This window comes from Beta vulgaris, chromosome 8, assembly GCF_026745355.1.
Source record: "Beta vulgaris subsp. vulgaris cultivar EL10 chromosome 8, EL10.2, whole genome shotgun sequence".
Taxonomy (NCBI): Eukaryota; Viridiplantae; Streptophyta; class Magnoliopsida; order Caryophyllales; family Amaranthaceae; genus Beta; species Beta vulgaris.
This window is the reverse complement of record NC_079209.1, coordinates 2,415,113-2,439,839: the sequence shown is the minus strand read 5'-3', so window position 1 is coordinate 2,439,839 and position 24,727 is coordinate 2,415,113. Positions and strand designations below refer to the sequence as shown.

Genomic DNA, 24,727 nt, shown 5'->3' with positions numbered 1-24,727 from the left:
CTCTGCTGGTCCCCTTCGCCAAATTCACTAAGTGCTAGGGAGCACCTGGTCGGCCACTCCAGGGCATATTAGCCCCTGTCCGAGCAGCGCCCGTCAATCCAGAACCTGGTCGGTCAGTCCAGGGGCTCTTATCCCCTCAGCCGACCTGGACCCCCGTGCTTGGTTAATCCTTGCGCCAGAAGATTTCTTCGACAATGATCCGGCATAAAAATTCTTGGGTCCCGCTCAATATCGGCAAAAATGCAATGATCTCATTCCGCCAATCAACCGCACTAAAAATGGCGATTTCCACTCCGATTACTTGGCGTGGGGCTAATTGTTTGGGCCCATTTCTTGGACCAGCCCACCTATGGCAAAGTTACTAAAATACCCCTACATCTAGGGAAGAAAATCCATCATCAGCTGGAGCTGACTAAAATACCCTCATTTATTGGGGCTCCTCTCCTCTATAAATAGGGGTTGTCTCATCAGACAAAGGTACGCAATTCTAAGCTACAAAAACGAGAACATCTCTCTCTACACTGATCCCTTTCTCTCTCTACCTCAATCATCAACTGACTTGAGCGTCGGAGGGGCGATCCCGGGACCACCCCCGGGGTAGGCTAACCTTGTTTTGCAGGATTCCGATGTACAGATAATGGAGCTCAGACATACCTTCTCGGGGCCGACATCAAGTCTCTCAGCACACATCAGCACTTGTGACCACCCTCAATTTCTAGACAGAAACAGAGTTCATATAGTATATCATATGACAAAGCAAGGGTAAGTCTGAAGCCACGAAAATTGATTCAATCTGAACCTGAAGAAAAAGGCAAAGTGGTCATCTTGCTTAAAGAGTGTAACGATTGCAAATTGCTTTCAGATGAGAAATTTGGCAATCAGACAATGACACCTAGCATGTCATTATATTCCAATGTATGACAAAGAATGCAAATTTTTTAATACTTTTGACTAATCATGTCTCAGCTATGTGCTTATCGCTAAAGTTAAAGTGGTTTATATATTAATTGTTTATCTACCATCAATTTATATTTGCTTCCGCAACACTATACGAATATATAAAACAAAAATTATTAAAAGACGGTCTAATTTAATATAAAAGTAGACTTAGTCACTAAATGGATTAAACTAGTCAACGAAAGAAATCAACTTAATCTCTATTATATAAAGCAACACATGGGGGACAACAAAAAATAGAAAAAGAAATAAAAGAAAAAAATAAAGAGATAACTAACTAACTATTTCATTTGAATGAAAAAAGAGGGAAAATTAGGACATTTAAAGTAAACATCAGTTGTAGCCACGACGAGATAAACAAAAGGGGAGTTTATGCTCTCTTCTCTCTCTAAACCCGCCCTCTCGGCACAAAGCGAGCTAACCTCCAGCACTCCGTCCGGCGGCCTTGTAGGTTCTGCAGATGCCAGGTATCTTAGCCCCCCCTCCTCCTATCCCCCCTCCTCCAATCCCTATCCCAATCCCCTCTGCCCCACCCCCTCTTTCCATCCTTCCTATGCCCATTCAAAAGTCCTTCAAGGAAGTCATATCATCTAAGTTTGGGGAGGAAGAGATTTCACTGGTTAAAACTTGTCCTCTCCCGCCTCTCAATCTACCTTTTTCTCTTGCGTCCCCTCCGTGTATGTCCAAGGAAGATTCGATCTTCGTCCCGATATCGGAAGAGGAGTACGTTGATATTAGTGAGCCGTGGAAAAATGCCCTAATTTGTAAAATAGTGGGGAGATCATTTTCAAAAGAATTTCTAACCATAGAACTAGCAAAAATATGGAAGTGGAAGGGAAACTTGAAACTCATTACACTAGGGAAAGGGTTCTATAGTGTGATCTGTCCGGATGCAGACACTTGCGCCATGGTGTTAGCAGGTGGACCTTGGAGTATCTTAGGATGCCACATTTGGGTCCAGTACTGGGAGCCAGGATTTAAACCTTCGCAAGCAAAAATAAATACGGTTCCGAGATGGGTGATGTTGCCGGAACTCCCCATTGAGTTCTTCAATCAGAAAATGTTAGAGAAGATAGGAAGCATCCTGGGGAGGGTGTTAAAAGTAGACGCCTCATTCATTGACAGGAGAAAGAAGGAGGTACGCGGCCGTATGTATTCTTATGGAGAAAGATCAAGTGGTACCTAAAGGTGCATGGCTGGGGAAAACATTCCAAGATCTTGTCTTTTGTGATGGACCATGGTACTGTGAAAGTTGTAACAAGTTTGGGCACCAAAGTAGGAGGTGCGAAAAAGGAAAAATAATCTCAAAAGAGGCTCATAATGAGGAACCAAACAACAGTAACAATGGAAATCAATGGCAAAACGCCAAAGGAAGAAGAAGGGCCAAAGCTCATGAAGGGACCCACCGAGGGGTCAGTAGGACACGGTGGACGCCTAAAAAAACTGATGGAAATGTGGGTAAAGGGGAAACACCCAAGGAAAAAGGAAATGATGCAGTAGAGAGAAAAAATACAACTCCCTCGGTAATACGCGAAATGGAGGCGGCAAATGTCAACTCTTTTTCTGCTTTGAGTGACCTCCAAGGGTCAGTAGAAGTTTCTATCCCCTCTTCACCCAATGAAAATGCGAAAAGTGGCCTAGTCACTTCAACCATGTCAGCAGCTACAAAAACAAATATTTTAAACATACAAAAACCCCATGCAGTAGAAAACCACAAAAAAACCACAAAACATACCATAACCCCCGAAACCAAAAGCACGAAAAATAATGGAATACCAGGAGGAAATATTTTGCTCATCTCCTCCACCCCTGTTATCTCCCCCATCAACCCCCTCACCACCACGTGTTCACTTGATAAAATACGAACACCCTATCCTTTTCAACCGTCCGGTGCTACCTTTGATGCCGGAACTAAACCCCGGTTTCATGGATTTTCTGACCCGAATACCAGAAGAGGAGGGGTATTTCACAGACCTCTCTATTCAAGAAGTAAAAGCCTTGATGCTAAACCCTTACCCAACGACCGAAATGTTCGAAAATCTGATGCTTTATGCAAACTCAGAGATGTTTCATGCTCATGTTCCCCAGTTTCAAGATGCGTCGCATCTCCCGGAGCTGGTGAAGGTGTTTCTGAAGTGGTTTTTAAGGAGAGGGGTAGAAGTCGAAAGCGAAGAGAGGGAATTACTGATGAACTTAGGTCCTTGGTTGGACCCAACACCACTGCTCCCACCGGAAAGGACGATTGTCATGCTACAAAATCGTCCGATCAGGCTACTAGAAATGAGCAACACCAACGCCGTTCTACTAGCACGAGTCCAGCTCCCACTAAAACAAATGGGGGTAACAGTGACTTGGGTAGAGGAAAAAGGGTTAAACTACCCTCGAGAATCAGAGCTGACGCTGTGGCCTCACCGGGGAAGGATAACGAACATAGAAACGGGGAGGAATACAACTTGTGGGCTCCAGAAAACGGGGAACTTCTGAGAAAGTTCACCGGAAAACCAAACCTTCCTTTTAAAATGACGGTTTTATATTGGAACGTAAGAGGGATTGCAAGACCTTCTTTTAAACCAAACTTGCGGTTACTTATAGCCCAACACCACCCGAAAATGGTGGTTCTTGTTGAAACGCGTGTGTGCCGAGCCAAAACCACCCTCATCCTTGAAAACATAGGCTTCGATTCCTGGCATATGGTTGAACCGCGGGGTTTCGCGGGAGGTATTATCATCCTCTGGAACTCAGATTGCATTAAGTTCCACGTTGTGGGTGACAATATCCAAGGAGTGCATGGAGTGGTGGAGGTAAGTTCTCTAAAACACCCTTTTGTATTATCTACAGTTTATGCTAGCCCTGATTTTGAATTAAGGAAAGTGTTATGGAAAAATTTGTGTGATGTTGCGGAAAATATTAACTGCCCTTGGATTGTGTTAGGGGATTTTAATGAAATAATTAGTCAAGGGGAAAAATTGGGAGGGCGTAATATAAATAGAAAACGTGCTGAGTTATATGCTGCAACGATGAATGATTGTAATTTGGTTGATCTGGGCTACAATGGACCGAGGTACACGTGGACTAACATGAGAAAGAAAAATCCAATTTTTAGAGACTTGATAGGGCTTGGGTTAATCCTGAATGGCTTCTAAAATTTCCTAACTCTAACCTATGGCACTTAACGAGGATAACCTCGGATCATAACCCTATATTATTGCGTCTTGATAACCCGCCCTCTAAGGTAGGTACCAAACCGTTCCGCTTTGAACCTATGTGGTTGCAACACGACACGTTACAGACCCATGTTGATAGTAATTGGCCGGGAAATGGGGAAAGTATAGGGGAAAAGTTAGGGGTTCTGCAAGAAACTCTAAAGGTTTGGAATCTCAATGTCTTTGGAAATGTTTATCAGAGGAAAAAGCGTGTATTAGCTAGATTAAGCGGGACACAGAAATACCTGCAAGACCACCCAACATCGCCCTTTCATCAAGACCTAGAGAGAGACCTTCAGAAGGAATTAATTGATATTCTTTTGCAAGAAGAAACCCTCTGGATCACAAAGAGCCGTATGGATAGAATTAAGGACGGGGAGAGGAACACGCGTTTTTTCCATAGGAGTGTGATGATTAAGAGGAATGCAACGCGTATCATGTCTATCAGGGATGAGGTTGGAAATGACATTCAAGACCCTGAAGGTATCCAAGACCATATCACTAAATTTTTTGAGAAATTGTACACCTCTGACCATCCTTATAGTTGTAGGAGGATTAATGTGAATGATCAGGACATAGATATAGCATACCCTCCCTCAAATCAGGAAGTTCATGAAGCACTAAAATCAATGAAACCCTTAAAGGCGCCGGGGCCGGATGGTTTTCATGCAGTTTTCTTCCAAAGGTTGTGGAATATCGTTGGTGAGGATGTATGTGATAACATTCGTGAATGGTTCGAAAATGTTAAAGTCCCTGAGGATCTTTGCCAAGCTATGATGTGTCTAATTCCCAAACAAAACCCTCCGGAAACGGTTAAACATTTAAGGCCTATAAGTTTGTGTAACACTTTGTATAAACTTCTCACGAAAATTGTGGTGAACAGACTGAAACCTCTCATCCCCCTCTGGATATCACCAAACCAAAATAGTTTTATAAAAGGGAGGGGTACGGAAATAAACCTTGTAGTTGCTTCAGAAATTTTGCATTCTATGCACAAAAAGAAGGGAAAACTGGGGTGGTTTGCATTAAAAATTGACCTAGAGAAAGCTTATGATAGGGTAGAATGGAGTTTTGTTAGAGATTGCCTTCAAGGGTGTAACTTGGGGGAAAGGTCTATTGCATTAATCATGAGTTGTATAACCCAATCATCCTCGACAATTCTAGTGAATGGAAGGAAAACAGATGCTTTTAATCATACTAGAGGTCTTAGGCAGGGGGACCCTATGTCACCTTACCTGTTTAATATCTGCCTAGAGTCTTTAACTCATCTTATAAACCAAGCGGTGTCTGAGGAGGAATGGACACCCTTCTGGGTTGGGAAGGACAAAATCCAGGTATCTCATCTAATGTTTGCAGATGATCTCCTCTTGTTTGGTCGGGTAGATGAAAACACTGCTTTTGCGGTCAGGAAAGTGTTGAATCAGTTTTGTGATATGTCAGGGCAGAAAATAAATGAACAGAAAAGTCGTCTTGTTTTTTCGCCCAACACTCAGGATGAACACAAGGAGTTGTTTCAAAGTACTTTGAACATAGAAGAAAATGAAAACCTAGGTATGTACCTAGGAATGCCCCTTTCACATAAAAGACCCTCCAGAAGTCAGGTGCAATTTGTCGTCGACAAAGTAAAACATAGACTGGCTAGATGGAAGACAAAATATCTATCAAAAGCTGGTCGTCTATGTTTGATTAACTCCACCCTGTCCACCATACCTGCATATTACATGCAAGCAACCTTTTTCCCGACCCGTACCCTTCATGAGCTGGACCAAGTGTGTAACAACTTCCTATGGGGGGATGAAGCGAATAAAAGAAAGCTTCACTTAGTGGGAAAAGAAACAACGTTTCGGCCTAAGATAGAGGGTGGCCTGGGGATCCGCAACCAAAAGCTGATGAACAAAGCATACATGGCAAAACTAGGATGGAAACTAGCTCAAGGCCCCCCAATCTTGCTCAGAAATGTATAATGTCTAAGTATATCCATGAAAATAAGGTCACATCCTTTGCGAAAGGTTCCCCAGTGTGGAGAAGTATCGGGAAAGGATGGGACATCCTTGACAAGAATGGGGAATGGATATTAGGCACGGGGGAGGATATCAGTTTTTGGCATGATGACTGGTTAAATATTGGAACCATTAGAAGTAAAGTGCAGGGGCCCCTAAATCTTGTGGAAGACCATAGAAAGGTGAGTACCTTGGTAGTAAATGGTCAATGGCACTTAGGAGATATAACTATACATCTAAACAAGGAGGTGATTGATAGAATCAAGAGCCTTCCACCCCCAAACCCGAGAAGAGAGCGAGATATGAGAGCACCCTCTTTCCTCACACATGCCGGGTTCTCGCTTTCCCAAGCCTACCATGTTCAGTTACAGACTCTGAATGCTCAAGATTTGGGATGGATCTGGAAAACCAAAACCTCACCCAAAATTCAATTCTTCATATGGCTCACATGCCTTGACCGCCTGCCTCATAGATCCCTCCTATTTAAAAGACTTATTTCCGAAGATTCAAATTGTCCTAGATGCTCCTCCCCAGGAGAAGATGCAAACCATATACTCCGCCTTTGTCCTAAAGCTCATGAAATTTGGGAGAACCTAGCTCTTGTTCCCAATTTAGACATCCCATTAACAGAGTGGATTAAGGGCAACTCTGAGTGTAATGAGAAAGTTAGGGGTGTAGAATGGTCCAGTCTATTTCTGTTCACTTGTCATGAGATTTGGAAAAACCGGAACCAAAAAGTGTTCAGCCCCAACCTCGCCACACCTAGCTCTGCTAGTGTGCTAACAATAGCTTTAAACCTTACAAGTACTTATCTCCAATGCTCAAAAACAATCAACATGAGTACCAATCTTGCAAATCCGGGTCAGCTTAGAAACCACACACCTTCGGGGTGGGTCATGATGAATACAGATGCGTCCTTCCTTAGTGAGAGGGAAGAGAGTGGGTTAGCAGGGGTAGTTAGGGATCATAGGGGTATTTGGTTAGTAGGGTTCAAGAGATACACCTTCGCGAGAGATGCCTTATTAGCGGAGTTGTTGGGAATTTGGGAAGGCCTTCAACTAGCCATTACTCATAGATTTCAAAGATTGGTCCTTTTCTCGGATTGTAAAGTCAGTGCACCTCGTGTCCAACGGTAGTACTCAGTCTAACCAATATTCTTATATCATTGATCTTTGCAGGGAGTTACGCCAGATGTTCCAGGAGATCAAGATTATGCATTGCAGTAGGGATTTAAACAAAATAGCGGATTGTATGGCTCGTAGACGGGATGATGATCTATATGGTTGTAACAATGTAACTAGGTTTTTCCCCTATCCCCCTAGTTATTGTATGGATTTATATCATGTAGAATGTAATTCAGGGCCGGCTGTGGCTCGTATGGATCAAAGTGGTATGTAACGTTTTAACTAAGTAATTTAATTCCTCTTTTCACCAAAAAAAAAGTAAACATCAGTTTTTTTAGAAAACAAAATGTAAAGATGGTTTTTCTACCCAATTAATTTTATTTTCTAATTCACAAGCTATCGCACGCATTGCGTGCATGTAAGACTAGTCATTATTAGGCTAATTCTCTTTTTAATATTAAGCTTACTATCACCTAGTTTTAATTTAAAAGTAGGCGGTCTCTTACAAGACAAACTCTATATAATAACCGGAGTATTTGAGACATGGACCAACCTCATCCATTAAAACACATGTCCATCATTTTTCTTTCATATTTTACTTCTAAGTCATGTCTAACGATTGCTCTCCAGAAAGCTTAATTTGCAAGGATTACCTAGTATTGAAGACAGGAGAAGCAAATTATTGTGATCTTCTTCGACTTTTATGTCGTAATGATAGAAGGAAATTGATAGTTAGCCCTTCAGAATTTGGAGAAGAATTAAGAAATTTCAACTATCGATGGCTCGTCTTTATTTCTGCTCTTTTGCTGAAGTTGTTCCGAAGCATGAAGACACCAATGAGACATATTGGCTACTTAATCGAAGCTTGGATAAATCTAATCACAAACAATGGTGGGACAGTCAAGTTGCTGTTAAATCTCATGAAAGGTTTGTAATATTCTCCCCTCCTTAATTCTTTTTATTTATTTTAATTTATCTTATCTATTTGCTTTTACAAAATTTATAATGTATATTTTCGACCATCAATATCATTCTTTTAAGAGGAGATTATTTATATTTTTAATTGCATATGAGTAATGAATAACACATCGAAATATGCTCGATAAGATAATATGTGACTTTTTATTTGTTTCATGTAAATTACTAAACATGGTAAAATATTTGTGACTTTGATTCAGAGTTAAATGTATTGTTTTTGGTTAACGGGACCAGAAATTAGATTACCATAATTGTTTTACATATAGACATAGTTAAGTAGCTAGGAGGCTATCACTCCTTACATTTTCACACAAACATAATTGTTCAAAGGTTAAATCCTCAAGTCTAATATTAAGTTCCTTTCAAGATGGAGATGAAAATTAGAGGAACTCTAAACCTTCCCTAATTAGTTTGGTTGACTATTTGCTTTCTACTCAAAATGCATCCCATGGTTGCAACATGACAACAATAACTTTTGTAACTACAAGGTTTACATGTAAATTATGGTGTGATTTTGAAATTTATATATAGATGAATATTTTGAGGATTTTGGAGAATTATATAAAATCTTTTTGAATTTGTCGAGAGTTATTGATATGTAAAATTTGCAGATCACCTAATCCATCATAATGATAAATCAAGAATTTCTTGAATAAATTTTTAATATGGGTGTTTATATCGTAAAATGATAATTAAAATGAGCTTTATACACAAATGTTGTGTGTGCAAGAATGTTCATAACTTCATATTCACATCTTTTGGAGGATCATGAACTTGCTACATATAAACAGTAGATTAGTTCATCTTCAATTTTTTTTTTTTTATATTTTCGATAATATGTATACTCAATTTTTTTTTGATGACATAGAAAAAGTATCCATATTATTCTATTTATTGGCACTCAATTTTACATGTAAGGATTCCATGTAACCATTTATTTGCATGTCTTATATTCTTATGTGTGTGTATATGCTACTCAGTTATTGCAATCGTAACGCAAGATGCATTTCTTTTTCTACATAGTCCATGTGTTTTGTTGCTTATTGTGATTCTATAGTGTGTGCGCATAAACGCATAAAGTCAATTGAGAACCAGTCACCTTCTGCAAATAAAATTAATTGTTGGTCCGGTAATGGTCTGGGTCATTACATATAATTAAATTTATAATTCTTTTTATTAGACTAAGTGAAATGTTATCCTACTTTGCGTCATGTGAGGCACTACTACATCTATCTATACAAATATATAAAAGGCGTTTCTACCAAAGGAATGATGCCATGTGAGCTGTAACACTGTACTCAAACTTCTAATATAAATATTTATGACCTAATTAAAAAATAATAACAATATGTAGCTACTAGGAATCGAACTTAAATAACCTTTGAGATAAAATGTGAGAGCTTAACCACCAATCTATTGAAATTTTCAATGTTTAATGTTTCAAAATAAAACATAATAAACTCTTATAATTATATAGATAAAGCCTCTGATCTGTTTTAAGCCATATAGAGACTTAAGAAGTTTACAAACTTTTGTAGAATCTTTCACCAAAGGATCATTGTCATTAGTCGCAGTTAATCTATGACCCATGTCTTGGTAGCCACCAGTTTCATGCAAATCCCCATGAAGGAATGCATTCTTGTCATCTATCTGATGTACAATCCACCACTTGATAGATGCAACTGCAAGGAAGTACCTGACAGTAACCATTTTTGCTACTGGACAAAGGATCTTTTCCTGATCTATTCCATACCTTTGTTTATATCCCAGTACCACTAACCTAGCTTTGTACCTCTATTGAATTATCTAGGTTATATTTAGTTTTCTACAACCATTTGCAGCCTATAGGATTTTTTTTTGTGGGGGGGAGATCAATAACGGTCCATGTATGCTTTAGTTCAAGGGCATTTAACTCATCATTCATAGCATTAACCCATTGAACTTGAGATCTAGCTTGTTTGAAGGAGGTTGATTCTTTAAGAGTGGTAACTTGACTCAGGACACAAGCAAAAATAGCAGAGGTGGTAGCATCTATGACAGTGTTTACTTTCACAGACTGGTGTTGAGAGAGAGAGGGCAAGTTTGTATGATAGTTAGAGAGCCAGCTTGGTAGCATGTGCTCTCTGCTAGAATGTTTAATCACAAGTGGTGCTGGGGTAATTGAGTGAGTGGAAGTGATAGCAAGATGTGTTTGAGGAGGTGAAGTGTTGCCAGGAGGTGGAGTATTGATTTGAGGGGGCTCAAAAACCACTAGGCTCAAAGTCATCAACATTTAGTTGAAGGGGTGTTTGCTTGGCTGCATTTGAGTTGAATACTTGATAGGGATATATATGCTCATAGAATTTTGTGTCCCTACTCACAAACATAGTGTTATTAGGCAAATTTAATAGTTTATTATCTTTATTTTTTAGGATACCATATGAATACACATGGTAGACCTCTAGGCCAGGATTAAACTTGTCATGATCCCTAGTAGGATTCCTAGCAATGACTAGACAATCAACCAAAAGCTTTCAACTCTGAATATTTAGGGTTAATAGAATGCAATACCTCATATGGAGTATCATTGTTGAGCATAGGAGTGGGGAGTAGTTTGTGATGTGCACAACTGTCATAACGCACTCACCCTAGTATTGCACTAGGAGGCCACTTTGAACCCAGATAACTCGAGTCATTTCAAGAAGATTCCTAAGCTTTGTCTCCACTCTGCCATTCAGTTGAGGTTTGTCTACACAGGCTGTCTCATGAATGATTCCCAAAGACTGAAAGAGATGTTTACAGAGTCTATCATCATATCCAATGGCATTGTCAGTTCTGATCTTCTCTTCACTTTCTTGTTGTACCGAGTGATGGCCAACTTGATGAATTTTGCAATAGCCTTGAAAGCTTCATTTATACTCTTCATGAGATATACCCATACAACCCTGGTGTGGTCGTCATCCAGTATTATGAGAAAGTATTTGTGCCCTTGTCTTGTTGACACTCTATATGGACCCCAATTGTCCATATGAGTCAAGTCAAAGGCACCAGATGCTCTTGATTCACTCTTCTTGAATAATGATGGGCATGGCGGTGAACTTGGCTATTATATAGGAGTGGGGAGTAGTTTGTGATGTGCACAACTGTCATAACGCACTCACCCTAGTATTGCACTAGGAGGCCACTTTGAACCCAGATAACTCGAGTCATTTCAAGAAGATTCCTAAGCTTTGTCTCCACTCTGCCATTCAGTTGAGGTTTGTCTACACAGGCTGTCTCATGAATTTTGCAATAGCCTTGAAAACTTCATTTATACTCTTCATGAGATATACCCATACAACCCTGGTGTGGTCGTCATCCAGTATTATGAGAAAGTATTTGTGCCCTTGTCTTGTTGACACTCTATATGGACCCCAATTGTCCATATGAGTCAAGTCAAAGGCACCAGATGCTCTTGATTCACTCTTCTTGAATAATGATGGGCATGGCGGTGAACTTGGCTATTATATAGGAGTGGGGAGTAGTTTGTGATGTGCACAACTGTCATAACGCACTCACCCTAGTATTGCACTAGGAGGCCACTTTGAACCCAGATAACTCGAGTCATTTCAAGAAGATTCCTAAGCTTTGTCTCCACTCTGCCATTCAGTTGAGGTTTGTCTACACAGGCTGTCTCATGAATGATTCCCAAAGACTGAAAGAGATGTTTACAGAGTCTATCATCATATCCAATGGCATTGTCAGTTCTGATCTTCTCTTCACTTTCTTGTTGTACCGAGTGATGGCCAACTTGATGAATTTTACAATAGCCTTGAAAGCTTCATTTATACTCTTCATGAGATATACCCATACAACTCTGGTGTGGTCGTCATCCAGTATTATGAGAAAGTATTTGTGCCCTTGTCTTGTTGACACTCTATATGGACCCCAATTGTCCATATGAGTCACGTCAAAGGCACCAGATGCTCTTGATTCACTCTTCTTGAATAATGATGGGCATGGCGGTGAACTTGGCTATTATACAGGTGAGGCACTCTTCTTCTTTTCCTTTTTCAATCCCTGTCAGGCCTGGTATCTGCTTATGGCAGCATGGCCAAGCTTATGATGCCATAGTGTTGTGTGGTTCACTTGGTGCTTCTTCCAACTGATGTGGGTATTAGCAATTCACTACTTGCAGCAACTTTTGTAGTCTCATTCTCATTTCTCCATTGCTTCACATACTCACTCAGGTATTTTAGAATCAGATCCAAATTTTCATTCACCAAATAATATACTCCTTTTACAGCCTTTCCAAACCCTCTCACTTGCTCATGCACACTTTCCTGAATGATGCAGTACTCAGGCATAAAAGACACCTGACAACCTTGTTATTGTGTGAGCTTTTCTACTGAGATGAGGTTGTGTTTGAAGGCTGGATCGGAACAAGCATCACATTGTTGAGAAGAAGCTCATTTGCAAGCATCACATCTCCACGGTAAGTCACATTAGATGTGTTCCCTGTTGGTAGGTTGATCCTAACTTGATGTGAAATTTTCTTTTGATTCACAAGAACATCCTTACAAGATGTCATATGGTGTGTAGTACCTGAGTCTATTATCCATTTCTCTTTCACAGATTGAGCAAGATTGCACTTAGCCATTTCTACAAAATTTACCTCCATGTCATCATCACTTTCTTCTTGCTTTGAAGGTAATGGAAGGAGTTTCATAAGCTGCTCAAGTTTATGAGCAGTGATTCCACTTCCTTAGCTTCCTTCATCTTGACTACATGCATTTACAGCCATATTCACTATTCCCTCCTGCTTATTTCTGCTCCACTTTGATGTATATTTGTTGTGATCCTTCACAAATCCTCCTCTGCTGAAATTATCTCTTCCTTTCCCTTTTGCATCCTTGAATGCTTTAGGATTCCTTGTAAGAACTCCAACCACACTCTAACGCTTACCATAAGTGTAACCTATATTTCCACATGCCTTACAAGCCCAACATTTCTCAGCTAAATGACTCGTTTTCCCACAATTTATACAAGTGAGATCTGTCTTTCTTCCAAATAGGACAAATGCTTCATGTTCTTTTTTAATTGGTTTCTATCTCTGAGACTCTTTTTGTTGCACCATACTACAAGCAGTGTCCATTGATGACAGTAGGGTCATCATCAAAATGTGGCTTCTGTGCTGCCCAAAATGTTCATCCAATCCATTAAGGAACTGAAGAGTTTTTGTTCTTCTTCTCTGTATACAACATCTATGTAGCTCTCACATTAGGGTTCATTTGAGTTATGGTGGGATAGTCATTCAAAGCTTCCAACTCTTCCCACAAACTTCTAACTTAAGTGTAATAATTAGTTTTTAACCTGCCATGCTGCTTAACTTCGTACACAACTTTGCTGAGTTTGTACTTCCTTGCACCATTAGCAACCGAGAACCTTGTCTCCAGTAGCTTCCATATTTCAGCAGCACTATTAAGAAACATGAATGATTTCTTGATAAGCTCAGTTACAGACGCTAGAAGCCGAGAAATAATAACCATGCTATTACATGTTTCCCAAGCTTCAGCCTTCACTTCATCATTTTTTTCTTTCTTTACTCCCCCTGTGATAAACTTAGCTTTTTCTTTGAAGCTAGACATATCTCAAAAGACCTTTTCCAAAAATTGTAATTCCTTGCACCCTCAAGCTTTTCAACTTGTACAGAACTTGATCCCTCTGAGGGATGCAGATATAATACTGCAATGGTTACTTCTATCTTTGTGCCACTCATTTGTTGTAATAGCTGCTAAGTCTAGGAAAGACTCAATCTTTACTACTTTATATAAGTATCAATGAGTGACGATAATTACTACTACTATAGTAAGTAATAGAACAAAATTACACAAGCATTCCGGATTACTAGTATTTAGCAAAGATAGAAAGATTGAGTTTTTTAATGTAAAGAAAATAAAGATCGAAACTTTGGTTGTGATACCATGAAGACTTGCAACTCAAGATATGGTGATGACAGCTGCCATTGATTTGCTTTCATTCATTCCATCTTAACTATTATAACCTACAATCACATCTTTTATATTGCTCCCAAAAAGGTTGTTGCACCAATGCACAAACCTAGGGCATCTAAGTATCATATTCCATTGTCACATGATCATAATAGAGACACATTGTCCTAGGTTGATACTAGATAAAATATACACAGCTGACAATAGAAAAATATTAAAACACTTGGCCTGCCTGGTTTTACAACTATACTATGCCTTCCTTTTACACTTTGCTCCCTCTTATTTCTCTTATTTAAATTCATAAATTTTATTTGGGTGACTAGAAGTAGATTTCACATTTCTCTCCTTTTTTTCCTTCTTAACCCACATATGATACGCTCAAACTAGCTTTTTAGAAATATTTCTTTCTTTATAATTATATTGGAACTCCCTCTGATTTATGAAGTTTTACTCATTTATTGTAGATACAGATTTTAAGGCAAATTGGAGAAAGTGTATAAAAAGTGGGTCCATTTGATTTCCTTACTTATTTTTAGTGAGGAGAGAAAGTGTGGGTTTATATTATTGAGTATAAGGGAGATAGAAAGCATAAAAGAGAGAGAATATGGACCAAAGATGATTAAATTATTGTATATTTTTTGTCAAATGAGGAATAAAGTAAAGTGAATAGAACTTCATATAACAGATTAAAATGAAAAGTGAGTAGAATTTCACAGAACGAAGGGAGTACTACTAATAAGACACAACAACAAAACTATGTTAATAAAATTATTTTTTGAAGAAATGAAAATCAAATAATGATATGTGATGTAAAGAAATTTTCATTTGATAACTCTCATCTAATCATGTACACTTAGCAAATTAAATATAATTAGCTTTATTGATGGAATCAATATATGAAAATGGATAGGAAATGTGCTTATGCCAGACGAGTCAAGCAAGACATATAGATCAATGATAGGACTTCTTGATAGGAGAGTTGATTTGGACCCAAACATTCAACCGGGACATACCAATTATGAGGCCTCATTATCTTGGATGGCTTCTAAGTTATCCTATGAAAATTCAGCCTGCATCAAAACTATTGTTGAAGATCATTGGAAGGTAAAAAAACATATTTTCTTTGTTCTTTTCCTGTTCATTTTGGGGTAGTGGATATTGGCATTGATTAAAAGGTAGGAATAAGAGATATTGACATTATATTTCTTCATTGTAACAGATGAAGCTGTTAGAAACCTCCAACTTTCGAAATGGTAAGCATTGAGTTTGCATTTTATAATGTAATGGCCTCTTTAAACCAAAATAGTGGCTCATACTATAAACTCTAAGTTCTAGTGAGTCCCACCAAAAATTATAGTGAACCGAGCTACTAATGCTAATTGATTGGATTCCTATGATTGGAGATACTCCCTTTTCATATATTTCAACTAGTTATTAGTTCCGGACGACACACCAAATTATTAACATTTTTATGTCAAAATAGTAGCATCTAATGTTATCTAGTTCGTCGATCAGAACTTTATAGTCTTATCTTTGAGCTAACGTGGTCGAATCTTATATGGAGCAAATAGTTAGTTTGTCTAGTTATATACTCCTTTCGTTTTTTGTTGTTCCTGTATTCCATATTGGAAAATTTTTCAATATGCTATTCCTATTTTGAATCTTTTTTTATAAATAATATAATTTATGAATTAAATTTTCATTAGTTTTATGTTACAATAAATGTGTTAACACAATTTAGTAATCATTTTTTACCTTTTTACCCCTCAAACTTTTGTATAATTGGTTGTCTAACATAACTCAAAGAGCAATAAATATATTCACACTAGTTTGTAATTACTTTACTCTTTTACTCAGATTTTTTGTATCATTGGTTGTGTGACAAAGAATAACTCGAAAGGGCAAAAATCTTTATCCTTAATTTTTTTTTTTAAAAAATAGTGGAACCTTGCCCATAATTTGAGTTGCATTGGTTTCTTCTCCGATTTCAAATAGCAACAACAAAAGAAAATGGGTGGATTATTAAATTATGTGAATTACAATATACCTATTTATATCATTTTTAGCTACTCCCTCTGTCCCAAAAATATAGTTTCCATTTCCATTTTGGATGTCCCAAAGTATAGTTTCCATTTTCATTTTTGGTTCCACATTTTTTCATAATTTGTCTAGGAAAACTGTGTCCCATCATTTATTTGCTTCTTGAATTTTGTTTTTTTTCCTTTGTTTATTCAACCAAAATGTTATAATTAATGCTCTTTTACCAATTATTCTCCATTTTCTCTCTTAAAATCATATGTTCCCATACAACATTTATTTAAATAAACAAAAAATCTTTACTATCCCTCCTAGATTCTACTTGCATAAATTACCATGAAAAAAGGGAAATGAGAACTACAATTTGGGACGGAGGGAGTAGTTAAAAATTAAACGAATAGAGTTCTTCAATCATATATAATGACATATTGACATGCATGAGACCACTAATGAAATAATAATGGTTTTGACGTATGTTGTAGATTTTCAAGCCAACAACTCCACACATGCATTTATGTTGCGTAACATAAGCAAGGAAAAAGACTTAATCGTGGTGGCATTCAGAGGTACAAAACCTTTTGATACTGATGATTGGTGTGCAGACATTGATATCTCTTGGTATGGGCTGAATAATGTAGGAAAAGTTCATGGTGGATTCATGAAGGCATTGGGCCTCCAAAATAGTAAAAATGGTGTTGGATGGCCCAAAGAGATTGAAATGGGCCAAGGAAAACCACAATTTGCATATTACACAATTAGACAAGTTCTAAGAAACATTTTTCAAGAAAACAAGAATGCAAAATTTGTATTGACAGGACATAGTATGGGAGGTGCATTAGCAATTTTATTTGCTAGTGTGTTGAAATTACATGCAGAGAAAGAATTGCTTGATAGATTGGAGGGAGTTTATACATTTGGACAACCAAGGGTTGGAGATGAGGAATTTGGGGAGTTTATGAAGAAAAACTTGAAGGAATACAATGTGAAATATTGTAGGTATGTATATTGCAATGATATGGTCCCTCGACTTCCTTATGATGACAAGACACTCTTGTTCAAACATTTTGGACCTTGTCTCTACTACGATAGTTGTTACCAGGGAAAGGTAAACCTTTTGTACTTTATCTACGTTTATTTAGTTACTTTTCTCGAATGCATTTATACTAATATATTTCTGAATACATTTATCAATAAGAAATTACATAGACAATCAAATTAATCAACCGGCATAAAAGAAAGCAACTAAGTTATTAATTTGGTATAATTGTTCTAAACATTGTGATAAACATTTTGATAGTGATATTTTAAATTTATAATACAATCATTCTAAACATTTTTAACTATTATGAATAATTGAGCATATGAATTAAACATATAACTATTGGAATATTGCTTCAAATAGTGGTTGGTTAGTTATCATTGTTTAGAAGCATGTGTTATTTGCTTAGGATTCTTGTGTTAGAGTACTTAGTCAGTCAATATGGTTGTCTACTAAATATGATCATGAGATTGTTTTTCCTATTCTGTAGTAAGTGATAAGTTTGTCTAGTTACATACAACTTCTTCTTTATGTATGTTCTATGAGGAATGAATATTAGTTTTCCACTTCTTATATTCTCTTCTCTTCAATTCTCTTATGAATTTCTACAACACAACACTTTTAACAAAAAATGTTTCGTACAAATTAATGTAGGAACTGGAAGAGGAGCCCAATAAGAACTACTTCTCATTGATATGGATGATACCCAAGTATATGAATGCAGTATGGGAGCTATTTAGAGGTTTTACACTTCCATATATAAGATGGGGTCCAGATTACAAAGAAGGATGGTGTGAACGATTACATCGAGTAATGGGACTGGTAATTCCAGGTCTTTCGGCTCATGGTCCACAAGATTATGGTAACTTAACTCGGTTGGGTAGGATGTCTTTGCCTCTTGATTATCATAACAAAAAAATTAATTGATTACTCATGTATGATATTTTCTCATATATTTTATTGTTTTCTTAGTCTCTTTTAGTTGTTGAGCAGTTTTTCAGCTTTTCTTTTTTTTTTTCTTCTTTGTGTATCAGTTTTAGGAATTTTTTCCTTGAATAATGCAAAAGTAGGTTTTAATTCCCAAAATATGCCCAAAAATAAAAAAAATTCCCTGCGTACCGTCCACGTAGGACGGCGCGCGAGAAACTAGTTTTTTTTTTGTTTTTGCCCAGGTAAACCGCTACTCTGAGTAGCGGTTTATATTTATAATAAACCGCTACTCTAAGTAGCGGTTTATACACATAAACCACTATCTCAAGTAGCAGTTTATAAATATAAACCGCTACTGTGAGTAGCGGTTTACCTGGGCAAAATTCTGGAGTTGGGGATAATACTACAAGAAAATACGTATCAACGACGGCTGAAAGCCGTCGGTAATGACAAACAACAGTTGCTGAAATCACCGACGGCTTTGTTGCAAGAGTAGCATTTATCATAATAAACCGCTACTTGAAGTAGCGGTTTATAAAAAAAAAATTCAGTAAACCGCTACTTCAAGTAGCGGTTTTGTTGGAAGTAGAAAAAAAAAATTCTCGCGTGCCGTCCTACGTGGATGGTATGCAGGGAATTTTTTTATTTTTGGACATATTTTGGGAATTAGAACCCACTTTTGCATTATTTAAGGAAAAAATTCCAGTTTTAGCTGTACAATATGAGGTGCTTTCCTCTTATAGGTAGCTGTTTTAGTATATATATTTTACACAAACCTAGGATGTAGACTGAAGGTTGAGAGAGAGATACAAAACACGGGAAAACATTCTACTAGAAGACAGGCATTCTTCCTTCTCAAACAGGATACAAAAAACCTGATTTCTTTTCATGGTATCAGAGCTTAAGGGATTTTAAATTGTTAAAGGTGCAAATTTTAACTTGATTAAGAGAGATTCGTGAGAAACAAAACATTTTTTTTTTTGAAATGGCTGTTGTAACCAAGGAAGTGAAGAATGAAGGAGGATACTTAGACTCACTCTTCTTGGCTAATTCATAAAATGCAAACAACCCTCTTAGGAACATCATCTTTAATGGCGAGAATTTCTTGAATTGGAGCAGAAGCATTAAGTTGGCTCTAGGTTCCAAGAATAAGCTAGGTTTTCTTGATGAGAAGGTTAAGAAACCAGATGAAACTAATAAAAAAAATTCACTTTGGAATAGAATTGACTATATGATAAGGGGATGAACATTTAGATCTATAGAAGAAAAAATAGTAAACAGTCTAAGCTATCTAGAATCTGTAGAGAAGTTATAGGAAGAAATTAAGGAGAGGTATGCTGAAACTAATGCCCCTGTTTTATATGCTCTTAAGAAGCAATTTAAGAACTTGTAACAAGAGAACCAACTTGTTGCAGATTACTATTTTAAGTTGAAGAGAATCTAGGATGAGATTCAAGATGTGGAAGGGTTGTCAGAATGTGGATGTGTTGCTATGGAGAAGTGCACATGTGATTTGCTAAAGAAATTTATGGAAATCCAAGAGAGGAACAAAGTCATTGACTTCATGATCGGTCTGAATGGTAAGAACTAGAATATTGCTGGGAATATTCATGTCATGGAGCCCCTCCCAACTTTGAGCAGAGCTTTGCATCTTGTTCAACAAGCAGAAAAGCAAAAGCAAATAATGGAGGGACCTGAAACAATGGAAGAAGCAAATGCTTTTGCAGTGAATGGAGGAAGCTTTCATGGAAAGTTTTAGGTAAGGGAAACAAAAGAGATGAAGAACCTAAAGTTTTGTGAGCACTGTAAGAAGAGAGGGCATTTGAAAGATGAGTGTTTCAAACTTATACGGCTCGTTTGGTAGTCGTTAATAAATTGCGGTAATGGGAATGAATTTTAAGTGTAATTTTATTAAGGAATCACCCTTAAAATCTCTATAGGGAAGCATTTTTTCTCCATGGGCAAGCAATCTCACCCCTAAACTTGTGTTTTTGTCTCCAAGGGAAAGCAATTTTCATTACCACTCATTACCACCTTACAAGGTGGTATTGGATGGGAATGAAAATTCAAGAAGGGAAGTGGACACTTTAGGATAAATTATTAGCATTACCATGAGAATGAATAATGATATTTTTCACAAATTTACACACAAATTCATTCCCATTACCACCATTTATGACCAACTACCAAACGGGCCGATAAGGTATCCAAAAATGGTTTTCAAAGCCAAAAGGTAAACCACCAAGAAGGTTTGCAGCAGATGTAGGAAAGGAAGGAAGTTAAGATGAAATGGATGAGCCCTTGGGAGGATATAGGATTGATGGAGGAAGGAAAACAAAACCATATAGTAAGCTTGTGAATGCAGTTACCCACGAGATGATGGAGATTCTTAATGCTCAACAAAGAGTCATAGCAAGCATATCATGGAGCAAAATGACCGACTTTTCAGGTATCATTTTAACTGAAAATGCACTATCATTTCATCAAAAATGTGATGAAAATATGTGGTTGGTAGATATGGTGCTTCAGACTACATGTGTGGTAACGAGTCATTGTTTTGTGAAATGAGAAAGTTAAATAGACCTATCAAAGTAGGGTTGTCAGATGGGAATACAAAAAGGTAGAGAAGTTTGGAAATGTGAAATTATCAGAGAAGTTGATATTGTTTGACGTGCTCTTTATACCCGATTTTATGCACAACCTATTATCAGTGAGCAAGAAGGTGATATGTAGCAATGGATTAAATGTGTTGTTTGACATTGAAAGATGCATTTTGCAATACTCAACAAGTAAAGAGACTGTAGGTAATGGTGTTCATTTCGGTCTTTCATATATCCAACCCGATCCAATCCGAAAATTTCGAATAGGGAAAAAAGCAATCCGGAAATTTTGGATCAGGAAAAAGCAATCCGAAAAATATCGGGTCGTATCAGATCGGATATCCAAAATTTTCGGATCGAGTCATCGGATATTCGAAAACTAAAAAAAAAATTCAAAGGAAAAGTTCATAAAACAAGTTTCGGATCGGATCATCGAATATTTTGGATATCCAGTCTTGAAAACAGATATTTCGGATCGGATATAGGAAAATATCCTGAAAAATTCGAAAATTTTCCATGTTTTGGATATCAGAAAATGAAAATTTTTGGTCTGTATCCGATCTGAAAACTAAAAAAGCGGATCGGATATTCGAAAAATCGGATCAATTGGATCGAATACTTATGAACACTCCTAACTGTAGGAGCAGGAAGAGAGGAAGATGGATTGTATAAACTAAAGCTGAAAGAAAGCAAAGAAAGAAGAGAGAAGTATGTTTTGAGGAAAATCAAAGTTAAGAAGTTTGCTAGTTCTGTTAGTAGGAAGATAGACCAAAGTGTTATTCATACTAGATTAGGACATTGTTCCCTCTCTAAGATGAAACACGTTGACTTTTGTAATTGTAAACAACTTAAGAATTTCTTCTGTGATTCATGTTCTGTAGGCAAACACCACAAGTTACCTTTTAATGTTAATGATTCCATTTCTAAAATGCTTTTGATTTGCTCCACGTTGATTTGGGGGGACCATACAGGATTCCCACAATCACAAAGGAGAAGTATTTTTAACTATTGTAGACGATTATAGTAGAGTAACATGGACTCATATGTTTCACAACAAGGAACGGGTTAAGGATACACTTTGTGTATTCCTAAATTATGTTGAAAATCACTACAAAACAAGAGTGAAAACTCTAAGAAGTGATAATGGTATTGAGATACTTCAAAAGTAATGCAGAAACATGTTCAATGAAAGAGGTATTAAACACCAAAGAAGCATAACAAGCGTCCCTCAACAGAATGGGAGGGTTGAAAGAAAGTACAAGCTAGCACTTGCTTGAAATTGGTAGAACAATTATTATATATGCAGGTTTGCCTAAGAGATTTTAGGTTGAGTGTATACTAGCAGCCACTCATTTGATAAACATGATGCCTAGTGTAGTGATAAATTGGCAAACTCCACATGAAAGGCTTCTAATGAAGAAACCTATCTATGATGAATTGTGAACAATAGGGTGTTTGTGTTATGCTTCGAACACAGATTGAAGTGCATGTAGACAAGTTTGATGAGAAAGGTGTTATGTGCATTTTGGTAGGATATGCGACAGAACACAAAGGTTACATACTATTTGATCTTGACAAAAGAAAGGTCATAATCAATAGAGATGTGATATTCCAGGATGATATTATTCCATTTTTAGTCACAGACATAAATCAAGAGGGAAGAAAGAAGCTAGTGCACTTTCCAGAAGAATTGTCGAATCCAGAAGAAAATGATGACATAGAGGAGTACAAAGGTCTATTGGATCATAATTTTGCTTGCGCGCGCGACCGGGCGGTCCCGCCCGACCTGGTGGTTCTGGCCCGGTCGACCGAGCGAGTGTGATTTTGACGCTGGTTTGGCGATTTTGAGTCGGGTTATGAATAGGTTTTTAACCTAATTTTATTATATGTCGATTAATTCATTAATCACATTTGTAATTTTGATTTTCCTCAGGATCCATAAAACTTTTCTATCTCACTCTGTCACAATCCGTTGGTGAACCACGTTAAATCTTTGTGTTCTTTATTGGTTTCTGCATTCGTTATTTGTTGTTTCTCACATCTTTTATAACAATTGGACATCTCGAACTCGGAGGTCGGAACAACCCTCTATGAATGGAGATGATCATAACCTTAACATGATATAAACCATCCTGATATATCTAAACCAACAATAATAGAACTTAATTGTCACCTATAATATACCCAATTTGGTTAATGTAATAGAAACCAAATCACAACCCAATCAAAGCTCAGTGAAATTGAATTCGTGAATAATGATGCAATCTAAACTTACCCAACTTGAAACAACGAGATATTACCTATATCAATCTCAATTGGATTTGCCCGAATCAGATATATAATTAACCTCAACATGATAAACACCCCAAACTTGAAAGAATCTAAAAATGATGAAAATACGACTTGATTAGAACTCGAAATGGGATTAAAGGGACTTAAATTCACGTAAATAGTACATATATACTTATCATGCCAAAACCCAAAATCATGCACTTGAAATGCCTGACCCAAGTATAATACGATTACTCACCAAGATGATGATCGATACTTATTTTGACAATAAATATACTTTTATTATTTTCTTAAATTTATTTAGGGTTTCTTAAAAGAAAACTAATGTGCATTTACCGTGCTATTTTTTTCTAAAAAAAATATTAACCAAATCTAGGAAAAATTGTTTTAAATAAGTCAACCTTTTCGTGATCTTCCCATTTTAAGGCTACCTTTTGATTATCCCTGATTGAGTTAAGCTTGTATGTATGATTTCTTCTATTGAGTTTTGACCTTTTTGTGACTTGTTTAGTAGGTTACTTATGATACGTGTTACAATGTCTCATCCCCACCCCCACCTCCCTCACCTTTTTAGAAGAAGGGACATTGTAACACGTATCATAATTAACCTACTAAAAAAGTCACAAACAGGTTAAAACTTAATAGAAGAAAACAAACTTACAAGCCTAACTCAATCAGGGATAATCAAAAGGTAGACTTAAAATGGGAAGACCGCGCAAAGGTTAACTTATTTAAAACAATTTTTCCAATTAAATATTTCTTTTTTTCCAGGGCTATGTATATTTGATAATATATATTTTCGTTCAACAGGATTCCTTGATTACATATTTGGTTCTTCAAGATATTCTTTCCACCTGGAATATTTGTTAACCACTGCAAATTAATAGGAAAACTATAAATAGTTACTCTCTATCAGTTTGTTCAAATATATAGATCTTTTAAGGAAGATTGCATTAACCTAATACTTATTAATCTAGACTAAGGTCAACCTATGTTTATCAACATGCATGATTTTCCTAATAATAGTTTATTTGACTTGTGTCTTTGATTTGTTAATCAAACGATGCATGAAATTCAATGAGATGTTCACAGGGAAGCAAGCATTGGGTAGGCTTAACTAGGACAAGCAAAATTTTGTGCCGAAGAATCTCGTAACAACATTCTAACTCAAATATATATGCATATGTCTCTCCCTCACGGCTTCTCTGTCTCTCTTGCTAAATTTTGTGCCACAAAAGTAATACTATTCAAAATTATAGAATCATAATTTTTTCTTAAACTATTTAACATGCATGTGCCCCAAATTTATGAATTTAACCATTAGGATGTCCCCTATTTAATACAGGCACGTTTGCATTAACTGAAGCTTGGAAGCGCATTTTGCGCTTAAGACACACATACCCATTTCATATTTGCTATAGATTAATAATAACATTTATTGAAATCATGTGCTTGTTTCCCCTAGATTATACTTAGCAGAATTTTACCATCTCAACATTAGGATTTATAAAATATCTGCCAAAATTTCTTTGCTATATATGCATATTCAAACCGGATTTCATACTAGCGCTTTTTTTCAGTTCAGTTAATTTCAATTT

At 37.0% G+C, this 24,727-nt stretch overlaps 1 protein-coding gene across 1 annotated transcript; it reads left to right on the top strand.

The window, feature by feature from the left end:
- The first annotated feature begins 7,681 nt into the window (after positions 1–7,681).
- Positions 7,682–18,296, top strand: LOC104900601 (triacylglycerol lipase OBL1). Its single transcript, XM_010688067.4, has 5 exons — positions 7,682–8,211; positions 15,142–15,335; positions 15,451–15,484; positions 16,751–17,373; positions 17,962–18,296. The coding sequence occupies exons 1-5, from the start codon at positions 7,893–7,895 to the stop codon at positions 18,232–18,234; spliced, it is 1,443 nt and encodes a 480-aa protein (XP_010686369.2). The 5' UTR covers positions 7,682–7,892; the 3' UTR covers positions 18,235–18,296.
- Positions 18,297–24,727: the final 6,431 nt, after the last annotated feature.

Bases quoted from the DNA above. Each gene is read 5' to 3' on its own strand.
- LOC104900601 (XM_010688067.4), top strand. From the start codon at position 7,893: ATGTCTAACGATTGCTCTCCAGAAAGCTTAATTTGCAAGGATTACCTA. The intron at 8,212-15,141 runs GTTTGTAATATT...GAAAATGGATAG, and splicing joins GCTGTTAAATCTCATGAAAG to GAAATGTGCTTATGCCAGAC. The intron at 17,374-17,961 runs GTAAACCTTTTG...AAATTAATGTAG, and splicing joins ATAGTTGTTACCAGGGAAAG to GAACTGGAAGAGGAGCCCAA.